Source organism: Penaeus monodon, chromosome 43 (assembly GCF_015228065.2).
Source record: "Penaeus monodon isolate SGIC_2016 chromosome 43, NSTDA_Pmon_1, whole genome shotgun sequence".
Lineage (NCBI taxonomy): Eukaryota > Metazoa > Arthropoda > Malacostraca > Decapoda > Penaeidae > Penaeus > Penaeus monodon.
The window spans coordinates 20,725,265-20,744,523 of NC_051428.1; the positions used below are offsets into that span (position 1 = coordinate 20,725,265).

Below are 19,259 nucleotides of genomic sequence, written 5' to 3' on the forward strand. Positions count from 1 at the left end.
AGAGAGGAGAGAGAGAGAGAGGGAAGAGAGAGAGAGAAGAGAGAAAAGAGAGAAAAGAGAGAGAGAGAAAAACAAGGAGAGGGAGAAAGAAAAAAAGAGAGAGAAAGAAAGAAAGAGAGAATATGATCTGTTCTGCCAAGACTCGAGATCCAGTAAGAATGAAAGTGATTTCAGTGAACTGTGAATGATGAGAACTATTATTGCCCAAACTATTTCCTGTGAGTGTGATTGCTAAAACTCCTCTTTACCTGATATCATATAGGATTCTTAAGAAATTTTACAGCCAGCCATGACGTCTAACTAAAACCTTACAAGGACCAAAAGTCTTGAAAAAAAAAAAATAAAAAAAATAATACGCATATAAAAGTGATACTGATACTGTATATGCTTCAATATAAAAGTAGCACTTGTTATATAAGCACTTTCTGTATTGAGAAAAAAGGAGGAAACGTTTAAATTTCAGACCCTGTTATGATAATTCATATATATTTACAAACATTTTTGGCAAAATCTCATAAATGAATAAATACATCATAGATAAAACCATATTACATGAGAATTAACAATACAATTCCAACTAAATGAGAAACTATCAAGAAAAAAAAAAAATAAAAAAAATAAAAGAAATAATGAAAGAAAAAATGATAAATAAAAGACTTAATGATAAAGAGCATCGTAAGGTCTACCAGATGATTCTTATGTTGCTGATAACTGAACATCGTCATATATACCAAAAAGAGAAAACAAAAAAACAAAAACAAATAAATATTTCATTATATACATAGTATCAAAATATACAATCAAACTGTGCACAACTGTGTTCTCTAGGGTATTAAAGTATATACAGAAAAAAAACAAAAAACATAAAACATATTAAACAACAAAACAATGAGACAAAAAAAATAGTAAAAAAAAAAAAAAAAAAAAAAAATTGTGTAAACTCTCATGGTGAATTATGGCACACAGTTAATATGAAATCAACGTGCGTACACAACCTGCTATGTGTCTTGTCTTCAACTGACTGATCAAAAGATCAAGCAAAAGCAGCATTGTTTATTTTACAAGGTGGAGAGATGGTATGTGTTATATTGCACTGAAAAAACAGGATGATATTTGTCACTTTGTAGCTTCATTACCCTTTCCGACTACTCCGTTTTATTGCCTGAGGAGAGCATCGATCTGGAAGGAAGAAGCAAAAGGGGATTTAGCAGCATAAGAAACACTCAAATGATCTTCTTACTTACCTAAATTTAATGGTCCATAAAGCTTATTTTGCATATTCATTCTACAAAAATATCCCCACGACATTATTAGACAAAGGAATAACCAGGGAGACGTATCTTACTTGTCTACAAAAGCCTTACCTGCGCCTTATACATCTCCTTCACATCTGCTAAGTCAAGACGTAACTCCTCCACCTCCTCTACCTTCTCTCCATGCATCTGTTATAGGTATCATTATTAATAATCTTCATAATACTATATCTGTGTCAGAAAAACAAAACTATCTTGCATGTAATCACTTTCTCAATATATTGCTTGTTGGTAAAAAAAGCTATTAGTAGTTTTTTTGGTTTCAATCTATGAAAATACGGATTCTGCAAACTCATAAAAGTGGTGTCACATTGAAATGTAATTCTCACATATCTTACAAATTAAAAGGAACTGCACCTACATCTCTTCAACTTCTTGTACTTATGTCACTAGGGGACCTACCTGCAGCAGAGCATTGTATTTTTGCTCCATGTCTGTATATTGTGCCTTGAGTCTCTCAAAGTCCTGCACTTTGGTCTGAAGTGTTTCAATCTGCCTCGTCATTGAGACAAGTTCTTGCGCCAGGGACTCACGCTGAGCCTCGTATCTTGTTACTTCACTGTGAAGATGGTGGACTTCTCCTGAAGGTTTTATATCATTTAGTGGGTTGTTGGACATACAATTATTTGGAATTAAACATAAAACCTTTTTTTCTTTTCTTGTATTAGTTAGCTGAAATACAAATATATGGTACAACTAGCATTAATCTCTCAACACAGGAAAAGAGACAGGGCATCTGCAAAGTCCACAGAGAGAGAGAGAGAGAGAGAGAGAGAGAGAGAGAGAGAGAGAGAGAGAGAGATTCTCGAACAAAATCTGACACAAATGCCACACCTTCTCTCTGTCGTAGTTGCGAGGTGAGAGCCTCAACCGTGGCAGTTGCATTTCCTCTCATGGATTCGTAAAGGGATGTTCCTCGAGACCAACCTGACTCAAATACTTCATCCTGTAATACAACAAAAGAATGTTACAGGAAGTCTTTGACCTACTAGTCCTCATCATCAATTATACATTCTATAATTACACTTTAAGAGAAGGAGAAGATTACAGAAAAATGAAAAGAATGAAAGAAAGAAAAAGAAGAAGAGTTTAAGAGATAGAAAATAAGAAAATAGAAGTACAAGCAACAACAAACAACTACAACAACAACAACAAAAAGGGAAATATGGTTTGACACAGATGCAGGGAGACAACGGCAATACATATGTAAAATAACAAGTAAAAAAGACAAAACAAAGATATCTCCACTTTTACAGCAACCTACCCCCCACTGAGATCCAGAGAAAGATTCGTTCAGGGACCCGGTCATGGAGAGCCGAGACAGAGACGGTGTCGGTGAAGAGCGCGGGGTGCTCGTGTGGCTCTCCCCCACACCACTCGCGGCCTGAATTAGCTTGCGGTCGCGTTCTTTCACCTGCTCTTGAAGGGCCAATGTCTTCTTTTTCTCTGCTGTTAACGCTGTCTTCTCGATCTCAAGCTGCTGTTCCAAGCTGTCTCTCTCACGTTTCACTTCCCTTATTTCGTCGGCGAAGGATGTCTTGAGGGCTTGTACTTGGGTGCTCTCTCTATAAAGTAATCTCAAATCAGTGAAGGTTGTGCTGTTTATCCAATCCTCTTGCATGCAACAGACTTCTATACTTATATCTATAGCATTCCTATGTCTCTTTTTTCCTTTCAATCCCTCTTTTGGCTAAAAGTGGAAAATGAGAGAGAGTATCCGTGTCTACATGTGGCTGTGTCTGTGTGCACATTGTTTGAATGTGTGTGCATCTTTGGAATGTGAACCATCACAATATCTAAGTACAAGTGAATAACAAAGATACGAGAAATGAATGAAACGTCCACTTACTTCGATCGCGTTTCCGCTAGGGAGTTCATTTTCGCAGTGAGGATTTCCAGCTCAGAGGAAAGCTTTGTGTTTTCTGCTTGCAAGTTGGCCACCTACAGAGAGATAAAGGAAATTAAAAAGAGGAAGTAGAAGAAGCCACAAAAGAGGAAGAGGACAAAAACAAGATGAAGATGGAGGAAAAGCAGAGAAGGAAGAAGAGGAAGAAAGAAGATGAAAAAGAATCCTGGACATTAAGATGAAGCTTATGTTTCCTATCCTTCTGTACTTGTCCCTTTCAGCACATATACAATTTTGGTGGTTGGTCTTAACCATTAGACATTGAAATGAGGCAATTTTTTGTAATGATGTATTACTTAATCTGGCAAAAGTTGTAGAAGATTATTGAACATCTAAATCATCCACACCACAAATAATGAGAAGCAATTCAAACTGAAACCCTCGTATCAACCTACTCGCTGCTGAACAAAACTTGCCCTTAATTTGTTATCACTATCAACCAAATTTCTTTTCTTTTTCCTCTATTTTTTAAAATTGTGCTTAAACTACTTCACATGGTCTAAAACCATCATGCATGGCAACTGAAACTTGATTCTGAACCCTTGAAGAAACTTACACTACATAAAAGACATGATAACTCTCAGTGGTGGTGATACCTCTGCCACGTATATATAAAATGCGGTTGGGTTGAAGAACAAAATAATAATAAGAAAACACTTTTCCATCCTGAACTTATCATTATTCAAAGGCTTAAATTAAGGACTGACTGTACTTGACTGAAAAATTTATCCTTACGTTTTCCCATAAATCTCACACAATTACACTCGTGCCAGTTTCACAAGAACTCGATCACCTAAACAATTAAAAAACATTTCACAAACGCTGCAGATCTTTAAACAACCTATCTAGGTTAAGTCACAGGCCACCTTTGCTACTAAAAATGTGAGCATTCCTTGATTAAGAATAAGCAACGTGTGCATATTCAATTAAATCTTCAAAATTATCGGTACGAGAATTTGCACACCTTAATTGGGTTTGTAAATGGCTGTCTGGCATGAAGTTCGTTAGTGAGGAGATATTACTCTGATGGAACCTTGATATTTTTTCCAATATTTTGACATGAGCTATGGATTTTTTGGTTCAAATTTAGGAAAATAAGCCTCTAAAAGTAGCACATTTTGAAGACCCCCCCCCACAGACACACACACACACACACACATATACACACACACAGACAGAGAGAGAGACACACACACACATACACACACACAGACAGAGAGAGAGAGAGACACACACACACACACACACACATACACGCCCACAGACAGAGAGACACACACACACACACACACACACACACACACACACTCTCTCTCTCTCTCTCTCTCTCTCTCTCTCTCTCTCTCTCTCTCTCACACACACACACACACACAAACCACACACACACACTCTCTCTCTCTCTCTCTCTCTCCACACACACACACACACACACACACACACACACACACACACACACACACACACACACACACACACACACACATACTCTCTCTCTCTCTCTCTCTCTCTCTCTCTCTCTCTCTCTCTCTCTCTCTCTCTCTCACACACACACACACACACACACACACACACACACACACACACACACACACACACACACAAACAAACACACTCTCTCTCTCTCTCTCGCTCACACACACACACAATCACACTCTTGTAGCAGCTTTGGTAATTTAAGTTTGATTTACCACTTAACAGTTTTCTGAATAAAATTAAGCTGAGATGAGTTTCACGCCTCTTCACCAATATAAATAAATTGCACAGCTTATATGTCTTACAGGCAAAATACCGTCTCTTGGTATTTATTTATTTATTTATTTATTTATTTTTTGTGCTATAAGCAAAATACCTTTACTTTTGAATTCAGAACACAAAATGAGGATATTAGAAATACAGTAGTTACAAATTACAACATATAAAATTACACACATTAGTGATCAAAATGTTCTATTATGAAGATTTTTGTAATCCACAATCCACAGGTGCCAATTTTCAGGGATGAATAGCAAACAGAATATTCGCCGACAAAATATTTCAAATCCGTGCCTTGTAAAAATTAATGGTATATTTGCTGCTAATGGCAAGCAAGCAGGAGATAAAGGAACAGGGAGAAAAGGTAAAGAAAGAAAGAAAGAAAGAGGATAGAATAAGAAAAAGTAAAATAAGAAATTCTACAGCAACAACCATAAAGTCATATGGATGAGATGGGAATGGGGAGGGAGAGGAAAAAGGGGGAATGATGGACAAGAGAAGAGAGAGGATGGGAAGGAAGAGAAGGAAGAGGAAGAGGAATAGGAAAAGGAAGAGGAGAGGGAGAGAATGTTAACCCCTTTTATCTGGATGACATCACATCATGAAAAGATTTGGCTTGAGGGGCAGGTGATGTGAGCATGTCGTCATGTGAAACCCTGGCTGCGGGCCAAGTGACATGAACTAACCATTGTGAGCATTTTGGCTAAAGGCTCACCATTAGTGCCCAAACCTCTTGGAGGTTGATTAAACTTACTTGGTGTTCAGAAAAGGGTCTTTTGCATTATTTCCATTGATAAATGAGTGTAGAATGTAGTGTCCATGAGCCATGACTGGAAGAGCGCTGGCTTCAGAGAGGACACTATTTCCATACTCAGCATCCTATTCCTGGCCACTGTGACCAGCAGCGCAGGTTGTATTACAGAAAATTGAAAACAACTCAGAAATCTTACCTGTGTCTGCAGAGCTGCCGCTTTAGCCCCCATCTCTGAACACTGATCTCGCGCTGCTCTTTCCTTTTCGAGGCTTGACGCAGCAGTTGTCTGAGCTTCATCTGTGTAATAACCATAACTGTTAACAGGGTAGTGATGGCCTGTAATAACTGAACTACATTATGGCAATTTTGGTGATAGGATGTAAAACAGGAATAATCACCAATCAGGGATATCAATATTTGGCTTTACAAAAGCTTTACCAACCATGTGAAGAGGCTGGCTAGAGAAAAGTAACTCCTCCTCATTCCTCGTAAACGATGTATCGCAAAAAAAAAAAAAAGTGATGACGTCTAACTTCCAAGCAACAACTACTACTATGACTTACTGAGGAAGAACTAGGAAGATTTTAATCTCCACTGACCGGGGGACCCGGGAATTTTAGAATTTGGCGTCTGTCACAAAGTGTCTATTCTCTCTTTCCTTTGTGCGATTTAACAGGAAAGCAAACAATGAACAAGCAGAATAAACAGAATTATCTAATGTATGATTCGTGATGGCTTCTGGTACCATATTGTTCAACTAGCCTCTAATATAAACCCTTGTCTTTTATTATTATTATTTTACATTATAGTATTTTGAGGGGGAAATTGTTTTCATCAAATATTAATATAATATCTAATATATATATCTAGTATCTTAATATTTTATAGCTTATATGTATATATATGTTTTATATGTATTTATGTATATATCATGTATATAGTATATATAGTATATATATGTATATGTATATGTTATATATATGTATAGTATATATATATATATATATATATATATATATAATATTTATATATATTATAAATATATTATTATATATGATATTTATATTATCATATACAATATTATATATATATAATATTAATATATTATATCATATATATATATATATATATATATATATATATATATGTATATATATATAATATATATATATATATATATACATATACATATATATGTATATGTATATATATACAGTGCTGGTCCCAAGCCCGGATAAAATAAGAGAGAATGTTACCTAAAAAGGTAACACCGGCACTCTCCGTGGAAAGGAACTGGGGACCCTACCACGTACTCACTCCAAGAGCATCACAACGTGAAAACTGCAATTGAGTATCATGCTGTGACCACGGCGGCTCAGACATGAACCTACCGTTAAATGATGATGATGATGATATATATCTATATATATATATATATATATACATATATATATATATATATATATATATATATATATATATATATATATATATATATATATATATATATATATATATATAGTGTGTATGTATAAATATGTACGTATAAATATGTATGTATGAGTATATATATATATGTGTGTATATATATATATATATATATATGTATATATATATGTATATATATATATAATACACACACACACACACACACACATTTACTTATGTTTTTAACCGTAAATTTAGGGAAAGGAAATATAAATATAAGAAAGGACATGTAGGGAGAGAATATATAAATTTTCAACATAACATCACAAAGCAAGAAGCAAAACCTAGTCCTATAAAATTAAAATTTAATCTTGAACTCACACACAAATTCTTACATTTTACCTGCATAAATTAATTTTTTCCAAGAATTATTACTCAACAAACACCAGGAATTTTTTTTAATATATCCTAATTAATACAGTGACTATCATTAAGAGCAAAACTTAAGTCTCATAAAATAATTTAATCATCATTATCATCATTAACCAAAAGGATCTCATTTTTATGGCAAAAACATCACACAACAATCAACTTTAATGTAAGGTACAAACAAATCATTATGGGTTATTGAGAGAGAGAAAGTGAGAGAAAGAGAAAGAGAAAGAGAGTGAAACACAGAGAGAGAGAAACAGAGAGAGAGAGAGAGAGAGAAACAGAGAGAGAGAGAGAGAGAAACACAGAGAGGAGAGAGAGAGAAGGAGAGAGAGATAGAAGGGGAGACAGACAGACATACAAACATGATATAACATTTTGGCTCTGATGTTATTTAAAAGGTGTCAATGTGTAAGAAAAACATTTACAATATATATACTTTTATAAACAATCTTAATCCTTTTCTAGTTACAAAAAGCAGAATCTGCTTCCATCTTTCACTCCACAGAGCTCCATCCTTAAACGGGCCACTGAACTCAAATGCTCAAACGCGCTCATGAAGTCATAGCGAATCACAAGCCCATGCACTGACTCACCATGCATGAAAGGACGTCTTTACTGTCACTGGGTAGATAACTTGACCTCTTACCAGTTAATACCTCAAACGGACACTTAAAAGTTCAGACTGGGGCCTGCATTACCTGTTTGCTTGACTCTCTGCTCTGCTTAATGTGTCCTGCAACTCCAAGACCTGAGCCATGAGTGCCTCCTGCTCCCTGCGTGCCTGCGACTGTGCCTCAGCCAAAGCAGCTTCTATCTGCTTTCTTGCTGCGACTTCTGCACTGAGAGCTTGTTCTTGTGCTTCTGCATCTTTGGTCGCCGCAGCGCGTTGTAGTTCTGCCATCTCCCTAGAAGATGATATGCATACTATCATAGAAACTGGAAACATTTCAAATTCCAGGCTACCAAAAAAAAAAAAAAGGCATTCTATTTCACTTTCAAAAGGAGAAACAATACCAAAAAAGTTGGAAAATATATCAAACATCATTCCCTTCTATATTGACTCGTGGCACCTTGCAGCACGTACTTGTAGGCAGTATCCAGAGCAGTCTTCAAGACGGACATCTTGCCCTCGAGTTCGGCATTCTCTGCATTGGTGTCCTTTATCAGCTGCTCCAGGCGCTGATTATTGGTGTTGAGCTGACAGACGGCATCGATCTGACGTCTCTCCACCTCCTCTTTGGCAGAAAGCTGCTTCCTCAGACGCTCTAGTTCTCTCGACTGCTCTTCTAACTTGTCTCTGTGAAAAAACAAAGAAGAAAGATGGGAAATCGGTCAATCTTTGTCGATGGAAATAGGCATAATGTAATCAAAGTCTTTACAGTGCAAGAGAAGTATCTGATGCATTCAACTACATCACCAAAAATGCACAAAATAATTAAACTGCACCAAATATATGGCTTGTGCCATTGTGTTATTCATTTGCATTCATAACACTTTCTACAATTAAAACAGTGTTAACTTGGTTATCACTGTCAATAAACAGCACATATACACACATTTGTGTATATCTATCTCTCTCTATATATATTATCTATCTATCTATAATGCATATATATTATCTATCTACATATAAAAACATGAAATGATATAAATGACCCAATCCACCTCCCACCCCTAAAAAAACACAACAACAACAACCCACTTCTGCGTTTTGATGGTCGTCTCACTCTCCTTCTCCTTGGCCCTGAGCTTCTTGATGATGTTGGAGTAGTTCAGCTGCTGCTTGCTGAGTTTCTCGCCTTCCTCGCGCAGCTCCTGGATGACGATGTCCTTCTCCTCGCGTTCCCGGGCTACCTCTGAGGAGCTGAGTCGTGTTGCTGCCTCCGCTCGGACCTCCTACATACGAAATTCGACAATGGTTGAGAAGAAAGAGTCATGCGTCATGAAATAATAACCAATAATGATGATCGGAATAACAACAATGACAAAAACCTTCATCATAATCATCTAAAAATTTAACTATCTCTTAACAAACTTTGTCAAGCTACTGATCCACAGCTGACTTTTACCTCCAGCTGTTTCTTGATAGCCTCCTTTTCCCGCAGAGCCTGCTGGAACTTCCTCTCCATGGTGACCAAGCGCTGCGTATACTCCTCTCGCAGAGACTCAGTGGCATCTGTGCCTCCTCCTCCTTCCAGCTCCTCGATGTTACTATGAATAAATAAAATGTGAGAAAAAAATTGGACATATCATGGTGAATTTTATTTTGTAAGCTGTACACACACATGCACACACATACACACACACACACACACACACACACATATATATATATATATTTACTTACGTTTTTAACCGTAAATTTGTATCTTGTAATGCTGCATTGACTTGACTCAACTCCATCAATTTTGTCTCTCGAGCCTCCAATATCTCAGATAACTGTGATATTTTCTGAAATAAACAAAAAACTGTTGTCAAAGTAGCAGTCTGATAAACACAAAATAGCATTTAATTTTTCAAAAATCTCATCTACAAAAGTAACAAATAGAGAGAGAGAGAGAGAGAGAGAGAGAGAGAGATAATTCACACCTTAATAAACGATGCAGGATACCAACCTTGAGAAGTTTCTCAACCTCCGGAGAATGTGGCTCTGAAGAACTCTCGCTTGTTTCCGAGAGATTTGACTGGTTACGACGATGGCCTGGAAGCAACACGCTTTTCTGGTTACATGTGGAGTGAAGGTTAAACAAGACTTTCGAAAACAAAAGATGTGAATGTTGAACCACAAATTTAGAAAAACAAATAAATGCATGTGTGTTTTCCTGTATGTATGTCAGTATGAACGCAAATTTATATACTCTATACATCTACATCTACCTCTCCTATACTTATATACATCTAAATAAACCATAAAAAAGAAAGAAAAGATCCTTGTGAAGATAAAGACATAATTGAAATCCAAACAGGTCACTAATGTATTATAATGTCTGAACTTGATGAAGTTAAGAAATGAATCAAGAGGCAAGTCAAAGGACAGGATGAGGACAAGATAAAATACAACAAGAGAGAAGATTGAAAGACTTGTAGAATGTATGCAGTATATAGAGGAAAATAAGACAATAAATGAACAAACCAAATGATGAGAAAGTTAAAAGCATGGTTAGGCAAATGCATATAATCATGAACCTTGAATGCAGCAGATATTGTATTTACATGTTTACACTTTTCATCTCAGGACAAACACAGACAGAAAGCAAAAAATGGAAAAAGAAGAAGAAAAAAAAAAAGAAGAAGAAGAAAAACTTGAAGATATGTTGCGTTAAAGATAATTTGCCTGAAGATGCTATTCATAAAGAGATGTACCAGATTTAACCTTTGATCTGATTCTTTAAGAATTCTTAGTATCAATAACTTTACAGCCTCGATTAGATCAATATGAGTAAAAGTAAGAAGCTACTTACAATATTCTGATATAGATTAAGTATACAAAGATAAATATTCTTTGCATCTTGATGAGGAATACAAATATCTTGCAAGAGTGAGATATGAGGTTGCATCAAAGGAGGGAGGGAGGGAGAAGGGGGGAGAGAGAGAGAGAGGGAGAGAGAGAGAGAGAGAGAGAGAGAGAGAGAGAGAGAGAGAGAGAGAGAGAGAGAGAGAGAGAGAGAGAGAGAGAGAGAAAACTTGAGTATATGACAAGCAAGTGATGTGTTTCTACCTTTGCACATCAAATGGAAAGGGAAGTAAAAGAGTTTTTGTTAAGAAGAAAAATCTTTTGTTATGTTTTTTATATTGACTGCAAAAAGTCCTGATTATCTGAAATATGGGGTTTAGTATCTATCAATGCTTTAAAGAAATAAAAAAATTAAGTATCTTCACTATATTAATCACAATACAAAGGAAGATTAACTAGAAGTTTTTCAAATTTTACTATATCATATTCACAAACCTCTTTCTAACTAAAAGAAATAACATGGAACAGAAATTCCATAAAGTTCAAAATTAAGGTTATACATCAGTCCTTTGGGAGAACGAAGAACTCATGCAGCTACACGTCACAGTAAAGAGAAAAAGCTAAACCACACAAGTTATTACGTCATCCTAATGCACCACAGAACACACATATACGGACTGTCAAATGAAACATTTCACAGCGAACAAATTTTTTTTTTTACCCATTTGAGAATAAAGCAAATACAGTGTGCAAATAAAAGAAAATAAGGGAGGGAGGAAGGAGTTTTTAAAAAAGCAAACACATTTTTTTATTTTATTTAAAGGAATAACAAAAATCAAAAACAAAACAAGGCATAAATCGCATGGTAGTGTCAAAGGATAGCTTCTAGAGGTCCGTCACCATTCACAAAAGAGCATGCACCCCCCCACACACAAAATGCAACTTTACGGGATAATTACCATTGCTATTCACCGAAAACTATTTCCTTATTACTGCTTGGTTCAGAGCACAAAATTAGAGAGACCTTTGTTTGGCTTTAGTCTGAATTTATCAAAGAATTTTTTGAGGAAGAACTACGGGCTTCTTTCAAACTAAGAGGAACTACAATTTACACTGAGATCACAACACCCCAGAAGGCCAAACTGGTGCCCCGACCTTTGAAAACAGATGCAAACCGACAGCAAGAGTTGCAAATTTTGCCACTACAGGGAGAATAACAATAAAAAAAATATATATATATATAAATAGAGGAGAAAAAGAAATAGAACATAAGCCCTTTCCCTCCACCTCTGGTCTGGCAAAGCTTTCAGCTACCTTTCTCAAAGTGCTGCAAGTCGTGGAGCACCTGAGAGATGCGCGAATGATCAAGACTATTGAGGTCACCCAGGACCAGAGGGGTATAGGGCTCTCCTTCGGATTCGCTGATGCTGGTGAAGCTAGTGGTCATGGATGAGGGGACGGTCTCCGCTTGACAAAGGAGAATGGTGTGAATTAACGTGAGATTCAGTTCTTGAGGGGTGAACTGGCTTAAACTCTAGAAACACACTCTTCCACACATATTCAGAATGAAAATAAACATATAAGTAAAAATAAAAGGAGAAGAAAGAACAGAACAAGCAAAACTATCGGTGTTTTAAAAAAAACTTAAAATATGTTCTTGGTCTGTATGGATAACACAATACATTGCTTTACTAAATCAATGAACAACAATCTAACTACCCATACAAAAAATCAAAATGAAAAATGAAAAATTAAAAAAAAAAAGAGAGAAAAGTTCTCTTCTTTTCTATTTGGTCTGGACTGGGATATTCCATGATGCATTGTGTGTTCCTTCTCTAATCAAAACAAAAATTTAGGGGTCCTGCAAATGAACAGAAGCTGCTTAGACTGGTCGGTGCTACAGTACCTCTGAACCGTGTTAATGGAACAAGTTTCGTGTTTACTCTGGAACTTGTAACAGGAGGTCTGGGGCTGGCTGTAGTAAACATTAGTACAGTCTAAATGGGACAGAAGTTAGTTTCATTTTTTTTATTTTTTTATTTCATTAATCACACATTAGAATGAACGTAGCAAGACAAACGGACTAGATAATTTGAAGTCTTATAAAACTATTTTTCTATAAGTACTGATACAGGGCTTAAATCTTTTCTCTTAAAATACTGTACAATGCCAATGAATATCCTAATACATTTCTTAAACTCCATTTGACATCATAAAAGGATCATATGCTGGAAAAACTGAGTAACAAATAAGGTCCGTCAGGTCAAGTATCGTTACTGATAAATCTGCCATCTCCTGACAGTGGGATAAAAGCATTACAGGTTACGGAACAAATCAAACTGTGGCTATCTATGCTCATGCACCAATGGCAACTTTAACGCTGTTATGAGATGGTGATTCGCAGTTAGAAGAAAGAAATGATAAAAAAAGTGCCAAATACCTTTCTCTGTATTGTTCTTCTTGTTGTTGGAAGAAGAATCTGATGCAGGTGATTCAGATCTGTCGTTGAGGAAGCTTCGGAGTCCTCTTTGTGCGGACGCCCAAACTCTTGATGCCGCTGCCGATCCTCGTGCGACCGTGCTTCCGTCTAAGCTTGGGCTACAAAAACAGACACAGAGAATTATGCTTTTATCTTACTGCTACTGTGTAATACCCCTGACTCAAAATATCAATAAGCTGATGCCCTCTACATACACTGTTCATTATGGAGTCAATTAGGAAGCCAACCTGATGTTTTGCCTGTACCCCATTCCATGATTTTTTGAGAAGAAATGTTTAATTATAACAATTATTACTGTCCATATCACAACAAAAATAATAACACTGATATTGGTAATAATAGCATTAACAGCAAAAAAGAGTTGTAATAGAATTTTTTTCCTGAAGATTAAAGGCATGGGGCAATAATTGTCAGATCAGATAGGCCTAATAACTAACTCCTTCTTGACTAAACACTTGGGGAGCCAGATTTGTTTAAGCAATTTTAGCGGAATAAAAACATGGAAGAGGAAGAGAAAGAGGAAATAAAGGTGGTGACAGAAAAAAAGAAAACCACTATCATTTCTAAATAATTCCAAATCTAAACACTGAAGAGAAAGAAGAAGATGAAGAAGAAGAAAGAGAAGGATGAAAGAAAACAAAAGAAAACAACATATAATTTCCCATAATTCCAAATCTGACACTAAAACTACACGCTAACAAAAACTGCACAATACGAGCAAAATAAAAAAGAGCCAAATACTCACCTGGATATAACTTCAATATCCGATGACGTTGTGGTTTCAATCTCGTCGCCCGAGCTGTGCCCTGACGTGTGGCCAGATCCGACTTTCAGTGCCTCAGACCTGTCATTTCAGAGGACAAATAATGAACTGAAGAATACTACTCTTCTGTTAATCAATCTGAAAACATACCGCTTACAAAAAAAAAATGTCAACCCCTTCAGTTGAAAATTACCTTCTCTGCTCAAGACTGCTGTTTGTCAGGCAAGGAATATCAAACTGCTATGATAAGTTATCAAATACCTAATGCATTTCAAATAGGTTGGAGGGTTACAAAATTTAAATTTTTAGTCTAATACAATATCTTCAAATAATTGTCGAGACCTTAACTCACTCTCCTCTCTCTCTCTCTCTCATCTTTTTTTCTCCTTATTTCAATCTTTTTCTCTTTCTCTCCTTTCTTCCTTTCCCTCTCCCTTTTCTTTCTTTCTTTCTTTCTCACTCTCACCTCCTACTCTTTCTCTCTCCCTCTAACTCACATCCCCTCCCCTCTTTCTCTCTCACCTTCTTTCACCTCTTCCACATTTTTCTGTTTCTCTCTTCTTTATTCTATCTCTCACTCCTTCCCCCTTTTTCTCTCCCTCTCATTCTCTTCCCCTTTTTCCCTTCACCTTCTTTCTCTCCCTCCTTCCTCTTCTTGCTCTTCCACTCACTTTTATTCTCACCATCACATTTTCATCTCAGTCCCTCTATCCCTTCCTCTCTCTTCTCCCCTCACTAACACCTTTCCCTCCATCCATCTCCCTCTCCCTTCCACTCTCTCACCTTTCGGAGGACGATGGTGAGTGCTCCCTCTCTGGTGGAGACGATGCTCCGCTAGTGGCTTCTTCATCCCCCATGGCTTCCTCCAGGAGGCACCTCACGACGGAGCCACCTGAACCCGTCATTCCACTATCCTGTATTACACTACTGTCTATTTGTTCTTGTTCGCTTCCACCGATGTGGGATCTACTAGACCTATTAAAAGGAAACGAAAGAAAAGAAGGAAAAGAGAAATATTAATACCTTCAACAAAGTAGACAAAAATGGAAGAGATTATGCTTCAAGGAAGATGATGACAAACAGAGCCAGAAAAATCAATAGCAGAAAATCAAAGTTATAGGGCCTACCATAACATTTGTGTTGAATCCACAGAGGCTGTAATGGTATCAGAACTGCCACCACTTTCCACTGACATGTCAAGTGATGCCCCAGCAATGTTTCCTTCCATTCCTTCTGCTACAACATCTGCAGTACTGAGAGCCCCAGATGCTGCAGCAGTAACCCCTTTCCTTTCTTCAACTGATGCCTCACTGTCACACTTGCTGGTTTCATCTGCAGCAATAACATTTCCTTCAGGTGCTGAAGACAGGGCTCCTCCTTCAGGTGGTGCTGATTCCACTGGCTCTGTGGGTACTTGAGTGTCATGAGCAATCAAGCTGGCATCAAGAACTGTGTGGGTGCTGGAGGTGGATGTGCTATGGATGCTCTCGCTGGCAGACGTGTCCTCGGTCAGACTGCTGCTGGCTCGGGAACTACTGTCTGGCTCTCTGATGCCAGGACTGCTCTCTGCCGGCACTTTTGGACTCGCCTCCTCTTTTGAGGAACAGGCAGGTTCCTCTGACTCCCTGTGGGTGGGCTGCTTCACCACAGCCTGGCCCTGACTAGTAGTGGATTCTTCCGCATTCCCCTTCGACTCATACTCCTTTCTATCTATGGAAGACTTATCGTTTCCTCGGCTTTCCTGCTGGACTTTCTCCTGATTCAAGGCAGAGCTGAGTGCGGGGGCTTCTACGGCATGCTTATTCGATGTATGTAGTGTCGGCTGTGTGCTGACAATGTGAGTGGGAGTGGGACTTAGGTCTTGGGTTAGGGTATTACTACATGAATCCTGATGCGTGGGAGATGAGTCGCTAGATGATACACCACTTAAAACCTGAGAGATGGAGAAGAAAATCTGTGAGAAAAGTTGTTTCTAGATTTTGATTTCTTAGAAGAAAAAAAATGTATAACAATAAAAAAAATATATCTAGAACCTGAGTATGTGAAATTTCATATGTGTTTGTGAATCCTTAAAAAAAAAAAAAAAAAAAAAAAGATGAAAAGCAAAGATAAAGAATACCAAGCAGGTGGAGGAGGATGAAAAGGAGAAAGACAAAAAGCTGGAGGAGAAGAGAGAAGAGAGGAAGAGGAGGAGAAAGAAGATGAAGAAGAGAGAGAGAGAGAGAGAGAGAGAGAGAGAGAGAGAGAGAGAGAGAGAGAGAGAGAGAGAGAGAGAGAGAGAGAGAGAGAGAGAGAGAGGTGGAAAGAGAGGAAGTAAGAGGAGAAGACAAGGAAGCAAGAAACAACAATAAAGAAGAAAACAGAAGAGAAAGAAGAGATAGAAGAAAAAGAAGAAAAGACAGAACAAGCACTTACCTCTATAGAAGAAGGCGAAGTTACCAGACTAGATGACCCAAGAACTTCTATTGACTCGGGGGAGCTAATGGGACTGGTGATTTTCTCGGGATGCAGGTTTACCGTCAGCTTTGATCTGTCGGTACTACTCGTGCTGACTCTCGAAGAATCCCCCTCTGGCGAGCTACCATCTGATGTAAGTACCACTATGCTGTCTGGCGTGTCAACTTCGGAATTACCTCGCGACATTGCCGTCTTTTGCTCGCAGTTTTCCCCCCTAAGGAGATGACTGAGACTACTTCTTCTGGGAGCTTCGGAGAATTCCTGCCCTTGGTCACAGCCCCTCTCTAGTGCGCCGCTTCTGTGGCTCTCCGTGTTGCCATCAAACACGTCTTCCGATATGGAGGATGGAACGTCCAAGTCTACGGATCTCCCGCACAGTGACCCCTGGCTTTCCTGGCGCATCAAGCCTCCGCTGTCGCTGTCAACACTGCCCACGACCAAGCGGCTTCTGGCAAAACCCTCTACATCTATAGAGTCATCGGCTAAACTGTCCTCTCTGGCTTCTAGCTCAGCTTGGGATGTACCAAAGTCCCCTAAAATAGAGATGAAACTTATCAGAGATTCAGCACATGGTATAAATATGCAAATGAAAATATAAAGTTAATTAATTACTCTTTTGGCTAAATGTTTAATTACACTATGTGATGTGAGCATGTTCTACTCTCCTTATTCACTAATGGAATTAGTAAAACTAGCAATGTTAACTACTTCCTTGGTTTTTGAAATTGCCCAAATGTCAAGAATCATCACGATCTACTTTAAGAACCATGAAACTGAGCAAGAAATTTGATAAATGAAAATTTCTTTTCCTTCTTTAGAAATAAGTGATCTGTAAACTATAAATATCATTCGTGAAGACTTAAACTACTTAACCTCAGGCATTTACATACGATTCTTAAAAAAAAGAAAGAAAGAAAGAAAGAAAAAATTGAGTCAAGAACAAAACCACCCCATCATGCTTAGAATTCTGTCCTGGCCAGCCATACAACGCAACTAAGAGCATTTTGGGTTTTCATTGAAGGCGAACAACTCCCGCCCAAGACCGTCGTACCTTCCAACTGCTGCTGTTCACCAGACATCACCATTATACTGCTTTCCCAGCCCCAACCCCACTCCTGTCTGCTGCCCTCTCCATCGTCTGTTGACTTCTGCTCCTCCGTGTCTCCAACTTCACTCTGCTTTTTGGAAGGAAAGGGAATGTCAATTCACTGCAGTAGATGAATAACAATAGAGACACACACACACACACACACACACACACACACACACACACACACACACACACGCACACACACACACACACACAAAAAAAGAAGCAGTTAATCATTCAATTCACTGTATATTGGAAAAAGGCTGTCCCAACAATTCATTCATTTAAAACACCCAGAAAATATAATATGGAAAGTTGTTTCAAATCCTTGATTTCTATTGGTCTTCATGTAATAATCACTTTATGTCATACCAAGTCACCGTGACAGAACACCATAACAAAAAATTTCCCACACAAAATCATATTAAGAAAGCTCTTTAGGTACAGCTTAGTTTTAGAGAACAAATGAGCCAGGGTTCACTGGCAGTGAATAAGAATAAATAACTTCAAAATCCAAGAAATCACATTTAAACAAGAATTTTAGCATGACAAATAGAAAATATAGACAGTATAAGCATGAAAATTAGACAATTCATGATGCATTCCAATTCTAATGACATGACCTTGAAAAACTGTACATCAAGTGACTATCTTGCAATGCGGAATCATTCATTTTCATCAATACTTTTTCTACATTTTCTCACAAACCAACCTGAGCTCCTCTCTGCTCTTCCAGGCTAGACGTGCGAGGCTGAGTCGACACAGGACTCTTAGCTAGCTTTAGTGACGGTAAACTGGTGCTGCTGCGAGGCGGTTGGGTGGCAACGATATCCTTCTCCGATGTACTTCCTGGGGTGTCTGAAGGGGTGACAAATACTTATTAGTAGAAAAACCAGCACTTAACTGGATTTCAGTGTAAATTATCCTATTATCCTAAAAATGATAAAGTATATAAACATAATCTAACTTTTACTCACTGGTCCAAAAAAGAAAAAAAAGAAAATAAGAATTGGAATTTGCAAATTTACATACCAATTTGATGATATAGCTAATGCACATTACACATACTTTCCTCGGATCTAATTTTTTCTCCTCTACAATTATATGTAAAGTGAACATTTCAACAATACAAAATGCTCAGTCAGCTTTCTGTACTCACCCTCTGACTGCTGTTTACCAATAAGTGTATTTTCAAAGAAGGAACCAGTGAAAGACCCCCAAAGACTCCCAACCATGGCAGACGAAGTTTTGCGCCCATCTGCAAATAAAGGACGCAGAACGTGCAGTCACTCTACTAATTACGGGTGGTTGACGACACAATGCAAACCTCATCCACAAAAACAAACCGCAAATCCCCTGAAACTTTACCTGATACCTGAGCCTCCAGATCAGAAAACACACGGGGTT

At 37.7% G+C, this 19,259-nt stretch overlaps 1 protein-coding gene across 1 annotated transcript in view; it reads right to left on the reverse strand.

The window, feature by feature from the left end:
* The window catches only part of LOC119568307 (TATA element modulatory factor-like), a 28,560-nt gene continuing 9,301 nt past the window's right edge, over window positions 1-19,259 (reverse strand). Inside the window, exons 5-26 of the mRNA XM_037916762.1 lie at window positions 19,012-19,110; window positions 18,565-18,710; window positions 17,814-17,940; window positions 16,721-17,295; window positions 15,433-16,238; window positions 15,089-15,280; window positions 14,288-14,386; window positions 13,483-13,640; window positions 12,357-12,509; window positions 10,204-10,289; window positions 9,936-10,039; window positions 9,658-9,799; window positions 9,291-9,484; window positions 8,673-8,885; window positions 8,287-8,493; window positions 5,922-6,075; window positions 3,163-3,254; window positions 2,578-2,878; window positions 2,148-2,259; window positions 1,716-1,894; window positions 1,365-1,442; window positions 1-1,179 (exon numbers count right to left, since the gene is read on the reverse strand). Of these exons, the coding sequence (XP_037772690.1) occupies window positions 1,156-1,179; window positions 1,365-1,442; window positions 1,716-1,894; window positions 2,148-2,259; window positions 2,578-2,878; window positions 3,163-3,254; window positions 5,922-6,075; window positions 8,287-8,493; window positions 8,673-8,885; window positions 9,291-9,484; window positions 9,658-9,799; window positions 9,936-10,039; window positions 10,204-10,289; window positions 12,357-12,509; window positions 13,483-13,640; window positions 14,288-14,386; window positions 15,089-15,280; window positions 15,433-16,238; window positions 16,721-17,295; window positions 17,814-17,940; window positions 18,565-18,710; window positions 19,012-19,110 (4,241 nt within the window). The 3' untranslated portion in view covers window positions 1-1,155. The remainder of the gene's footprint in view (window positions 1,180-1,364; window positions 1,443-1,715; window positions 1,895-2,147; window positions 2,260-2,577; window positions 2,879-3,162; window positions 3,255-5,921; window positions 6,076-8,286; window positions 8,494-8,672; window positions 8,886-9,290; window positions 9,485-9,657; window positions 9,800-9,935; window positions 10,040-10,203; window positions 10,290-12,356; window positions 12,510-13,482; window positions 13,641-14,287; window positions 14,387-15,088; window positions 15,281-15,432; window positions 16,239-16,720; window positions 17,296-17,813; window positions 17,941-18,564; window positions 18,711-19,011; window positions 19,111-19,259) is intronic.